Below are 6,153 nucleotides of genomic sequence, written 5' to 3' on the forward strand. Positions count from 1 at the left end.
GAAAGAGGATACGATAGAGGTTTATGACCGAGTCAAAGAAATATTGAACGATGTTATTATAGGGACAACATTGGATCTAGTTCCAGATGATGATGGCAAACACAAGCCCCTTCAAGACTTAATGGGTGATGCCTTGAGCGATCTATATTCAGTTTTTACAAAGTTAACAAAACTAGCTTTCATTATCAAGTTGTTATATATCAAATCAATGAACAATTGGAGTAATAAATCGTTCAATGTGCTTATTAATTTGTTGAAAGAAGCATTGCCCGAGTGAAAAAGATTGCCAAACTCTTACTACGAGGTGAATAAATTTATGAATAACACCGACTTTGATTACGTGAAGATAGACACATGCGTGAATGACTGTGTGCTTTTCTGGGAGAAGCATAAGAAGAAAAAAAATATGCTAAAAGTGCATTGTTTCAAGATAGAACTACACAAAGGCAAATGAATGAAAGTTCCTCAAAAGATATTATGATATTTTCTCATAAAGTTGAGGTTGCAGCGCTTGTTTATGACAACAGAAACAACATCAAATATAAGGTGGCACAAGACCTAACGTGCAAGCAATGAGAATATACTAATTCATCTATCAAATTTTGCAATATGAAAGGAGTTTGACAAAGAACATATATCATTCACGAAGGGCAATATTCATTGCAGTTTGACAAGCAACAATTTTAATCCATTAAAAAATATGAGCTTGTCATACAACATGTGGCCCGTAGTATTATTATCGTATAATCTGCATCCATGGATATATATATGAAAGATCCTTTCATATAACTTTCCCTACTCATCCCTAGACCAAAGACACCTGAAAATGAAATAGATGTTTACATGCAGTCGTTAATCAAAGATTTGTAAAAGTTATAGGATGAAGGCATTAGCACATACAACACATCAACTAAATAGATATTTTAGATGCAAGCGGCGATAATATGGACTATCAATGATTTTCCAGCATATCCCAACTTATCAGGGTGGTATGCGAAGGAAAAGCTTGTGTGTCCAGTTTGCAATGTCGATACAAAATCAAATAGCTTGAAGTTCGGAAAGAAGACGTGGTACATGACACACCATCAATTCTTACTAGAAGTTCACCTATGGCATCGTAAAAAAAAAGAGTTCGATGGTAAAGTGGAGCTCAGAGAGCCACCAAATGAATTATTTGTAGGTGAACTAGAGGTACAATTAAGTAACATTATTGTTGATTTCAGAAAAGCATGAGTTGATGCAAAAAAAAAAAAGAATGTAATAACAACAAACAATATCTAAATTGGATAAAAAAACATATTTTTACAACTACCATATTGGTTATTACTGAAGCTAAGATACAACTTAGATGTGATACATGTTGAGAAGAACATATGTGACAATATCTTGAATACACTGCTCGATGTGAAGTGAAAAATAAAGGACAATGAAAATGCACAAAAAGCTTTAAGACTCAAAAAGATATGTTGTCACCTGGACTTAGACACTTAGACAGAAGCAGTGCAACACCAAAGAAACTACATGCACAATACACATTTCTGAGTATGCATAAGGAGTTTTTTTATTAGTTGAAGGATTTAAAGTTTTTTGACAGCTACGCATTTAACATTGGGCATGCTAAATTTTTTAAAATAGAGTCATGATAGCCATGTCTTCTTCTAACACTTAATTCCGATATCTAAAAAAGGCAATCATCAGGTCTTTAATTTGTGTAAGTGCAGACCGTTGTGTAAGTGATATGTGCACGGGATTTTCTGTGTTTTGTGTGGTCTGAGAAGTTTGTAAAGCGCTCACGGGATCTGTTTTGCCACAATTTGGCACCAATCAAAAGAGAATACATTGGCAACTCCGTTCTCAACATCATATTTTTTTTGAAAGGCAAGATGGAGTCATTCAGACCCTTACCGGTTTCGAACTTGCAACGTCCCAACACAAGGTAACGTGTACTAGCTGCTCCTACCAGACAAGCGGAACCCTGTTGGTCTCAACACCATTTTTCTGAAAAACCATGTCGCACATGGAAATGGAAATGGAAATGGTATTTCCATCCAAAACATATCCTCAACGCATCGACAAAGGGGAAATTTGAGAACGGCTAGGAGTAATATTTAAGGTGAGTTTGGTTTGTGGCTCTTTCCTTTCCACAGCGAGACATCAACCATCTATCAATAATGCTGTAGGAGCTGTCAGTGCACGGCTTTGTGGTGGGACGTGGCAGGTTCAAACCCAGTGAAATGTTGAATAATAACTGGTAGGGGTCTACCTAACCTCAGCTTGCCTTTAAAAAAAAAATTGGGAGACATGAAGATTAGATCCTGACCATTGAAAGCGTGTTTGGTTGGTACCCAAATCGACGGTTGACGACTTTGACGTCGCCACACTGGAACTGTTTCCGTGGATAGAGACTCAGAGTTAATGCGTGCTTCTAGTTCGGAAGTTTGGTGCCGACCGAGCTGCAGAGGTAGTGCGTGCGTGCGTGCTTTTAGTTGGGAAGGGACTCGCTTTTCTCTAGTTCCTTCCCTTTGAGGAATCTAGGGAGAAAAATGGACTAAAGGAGACCCCAAGTCCCAACTTGATTGCGGCCTTTTATCTCTCTGGGCTACAGGTTGGCTGATTATTATATATATAATATAATTGGCCTAAACCACCCCTTCCCTCTTGATTGGGAGGAAAGTTTGTTTGTTGGTGTGGATACTGATGATGGTTGTGGTTATTTTGATGAATGGAATTTGATCTTATTTCCGTTTCCTGAGTTACAAGCATTGCACTCAAGTGCATTTTTCCTTTAGATAGTCTAGATCAGAAGGGTGATTTGAGAGGCTATTGAGGAGAACCCGAAAGGATGAAGGGTGGGAACGTTAATGGGTTGAGAGGCAGTCAACTGTCGTTAACGCTCATGGCCTTCGTCTGCACCACACTTCTCATTTGGGCATGGGAGAGGTCCTCAGGGATTGTTCCAGCAAATCGCTTAGAAATGTTGTCTCCAGGTTGGTTGTTGTTGTTTTTTCTTTTTTTTCGATTTGATGAAGAAACCATACTTGTCCTATTGAACGAAAACAATGGGTTCTTATAGAATCTCTCTCTCTCTCTCTTATGCAGACACCTTGTTGGGTGAATCCCCATTTATTCACTCAGAAAGCAATAAGGACAGAGAAGCCGTGGGGGAGGAAGAAAGGGGTGGAATGAAGGCAAGTCTGGAATCGTCTCCTTGGAATATAAGATCTACTGTTTCAGAGAAGACAGATGCGGGTTTAAAAATTAGTGACGATGCCGGAGGAACTGCCGAAGAAGAATCGGCAACCACGAGCAAGCAAACAAACAAAGGTGGGACTCTTTTCTTTCTTCGATACCACTCTCCTTCCTTCCTTTCTGAGTTGCTTGATTGGACCTTGTTGAGGGTGGTTTGGTAATGAAACAGCCTGCAACTATAGCAAGGGGAAATGGGTGCCGGAAAAAACCAGGCCCTTGTATTCTGGATTCGGTTGTAAGCGATGGTTGTCGGCAATGTGGGCGTGCCGACTAACGCAACGGCTGGATTTTGCTTACGAATCTTTCCGGTGGCAGCCGGACAGTTTCGACATGCCAAACTTTGAAGGATCCAAGTTCTTGAGGAGGTCAGTCTTCTCCTTCAGTTTCTTTAGTTTAGATTTTGTGTGTTGCTTCTTTTATTCTCTGGTTTTTACTTTAAACCGATATCCCATGAGTTTGATATGCTAGTAACCAATGTGTCAGATCTTTGGTTAACTTCATTGATGAACTTGTCTAAGATCCTTTTCTCTGTTGGGCTTGTGATGGTCCCTTGTAAAATCTCCATTTCTGTGCTGATTCCAAAATAAATTGCAGAAGAGGGGACAAGGGATATGGTGCCTTGTTTTTTTCCACATCTTATGTTTTGAATCATTTGTGGTTGGGCTGATTGTGGTGACAACGGATATGGGTTCAGGATGAGACACAAGACAATCGCAATGGTGGGGGATTCACTGGGTAGACAACAATTCCAATCCCTGATGTGCATGATCACCGGGGGTGAAGAGAGACTGGATGTCGAAGATGTTGGCTGGGAATACTGTCTGGTCATCCCCCCTGGTGCGATACGCCCTGATGGTTGGGCATATCGCTTCCGGGCTACCAACACTACCATTCTCTTTTATTGGTCGGCAAGCCTTTGTGAATTGGTGCCCCTGAATTCATCTAATCCGAGGACAGATTTTGCAATGCATCTTGATCGACCGGCCATGTTCCTACGTCAATATCTCCATCGGTTTGATGTTTTGATTCTCAATACTGGGCATCATTGGAACAGAGGCAAACTGCAAGCTAATCGGTGGATAATGTATGCAAACGGCATGCCGATTGGCAACAACACTCTAGCAGACACTCGAAATGCCAAGAACTTTACAGTTCATAGTGTTGTTAATTGGCTGGATTCACAACTTCCACATCACCCACAGTTGAAAGCCTTCTTCAGGACCCTCTCTCCCAGGCACTTCTTCAATGGGGACTGGAATACCGGGGGGACCTGTGATAACACAATTCCTTTGTCAGGAGGGAGCGGGGTCATGGAAGGAAGCTCTACAGATCCAGTCGCTGAGAGTGCTGTCAGAGGAACACAAGTCAGGCTTTTGGACATTACTGGCTTGTCAGCACTTAGAGATGAGGGCCACATATCTAGGTATAGCATCAAAGCCACCGAAGGTATGCAGGATTGCCTGCATTGGTGTCTTCCAGGTGTTCCGGATACATGGAATGAGATCCTTTTTGCACTATTATGAGTTCCTATAGCTACATTCTTTGAATCTCTGCTGAATCAGTCAAGGAATATGACATTCTATTCTCTGCAAGCACTAAGCACCACCACGACAATGAAGCGTATCAATGGCTAGAAGCCTAGAACAAGTTGGAATGCTCGAGCTTCCTGTTGCTCCTTTGTACTGAGTGTCCATCCATTTGTTTATATCTATGGAAAGCTTGTGGACTAGCAGACTTATGGCTTTTGAGGAGCTCATGATTGCCTGTTGTGACTAGATTTTCTATCCCTGACTTTTCATCTGGAAAACAAATTTGCTCGATGGGCAAAAGTTTTTACTTGGTGGATGATGAAGTTTCAAGTTTAGGTAAACTTTTTACTGTGGCCCATGATCTATGTGACACTGGTTTCTCTTTGCCACAGCTTGGGTGTTAGCTATTTTGTTCATTTTTTTTTTTGTTTTTTCTTGCTGCAAGAGGTTGACAACTGATATGTTCCTCTGCATAGGGGGTAGGACTCCCTCCTATGGCTAGACTTGCCAGACTAGGAAGCAGAAGCAGGAAACAATAGGGGAAACGGATGCGAGAAGCAATGCATTTTAAAATGTATAGGAAGCGGGAAGCCCAGAATAAAAAAAGCAATATAAGAATTGAATGAGAATCAAAATGAAACACAAATAAAAACTAAAATAAAAGTGATTATTCTTAAATTTTATGATTTTTTAGTGTATATTAAATTTTTAACAAAATCTAAAAATGATGACTGCCAATTTAGAGAAAGCACATGAAAGTGAATGAGAAGCATGAGAGAAAACTCATAAAAAACATGAAAAGTAGAGTGAGAGATCATATAAGAAGAATAGATGAAGCGTGTGAAAAACATAGGACAAGCATGGGAGAATCGAGATTCTCGTCAAGTTTCGGAAGCGAAGAGTATTGAAATTTTGAAGCGAGCTTCTAGGAAGAAGGTTCTCACCTATCTAATAAGCTTTCGGTAACTCTGGGCTAGTCACAACATTTTAATGGATATTGTAAACAAAGACATGACTAGATTTTCCCTCCCTTGTCTATGGGTGACATAATGGAGTCGTTTTTTAATATAATACCTCTATGTATCTGTTATTGTCTGGTTTTATTTTGAAAGCATGAAAAGCCGGTTGACTCTTGCACCTCATTTAAGTTGATCGTTTTTCTGTAGCCTTTTAGTTGAATTTAGAATGTGTCAAACTTATTATTGCAACTAGATATGCTTCTATTATATGCATGCCCTCCTTGTATAGCTTGGTGATGAATTACCAAACATTCAACATGTGAATTGAAGTAACACAATAATTTGATGATGAAATAATGATCGTCCAGCATATTCAGGATCTTTTTCATATGAAACTTATACATGTGTGTGGCAAA

General features: G+C 39.9%; 1 protein-coding gene and 1 long non-coding RNA gene across 2 annotated transcripts; one reads left to right on the top strand and one right to left on the bottom strand.

The window, feature by feature from the left end:
• Positions 1–559: 559 nt before the first annotated feature.
• Positions 560–2,066, bottom strand: LOC149846830 (uncharacterized). Its single transcript, XR_016430563.1, has 2 exons — positions 1,906–2,066; positions 560–820 (listed from the first exon to the last, which is right to left on the bottom strand). It is a non-coding gene; the product is annotated as an uncharacterized LOC149846830 (long non-coding RNA).
• Positions 2,067–2,634: 568 nt separating this feature from the next.
• On the top strand, positions 2,635–5,119 carry LOC149846831 (protein trichome birefringence-like 14). Its single transcript, XM_089996603.1, has 4 exons — positions 2,635–2,987; positions 3,100–3,324; positions 3,419–3,614; positions 3,944–5,119. The coding sequence occupies exons 1-4, from the start codon at positions 2,843–2,845 to the stop codon at positions 4,770–4,772; spliced, it is 1,395 nt and encodes a 464-aa protein (XP_089852729.1). The 5' UTR covers positions 2,635–2,842; the 3' UTR covers positions 4,773–5,119.
• The last annotated feature ends 1,034 nt before the right edge of the window (positions 5,120–6,153 follow it).

The sequence above is a fragment of the Nuphar pumila genome, chromosome 2 (assembly GCF_984573655.1).
Source record: "Nuphar pumila chromosome 2, dmNupPumi1.hap1.1, whole genome shotgun sequence".
Lineage (NCBI taxonomy): Eukaryota > Viridiplantae > Streptophyta > Magnoliopsida > Nymphaeales > Nymphaeaceae > Nuphar > Nuphar pumila.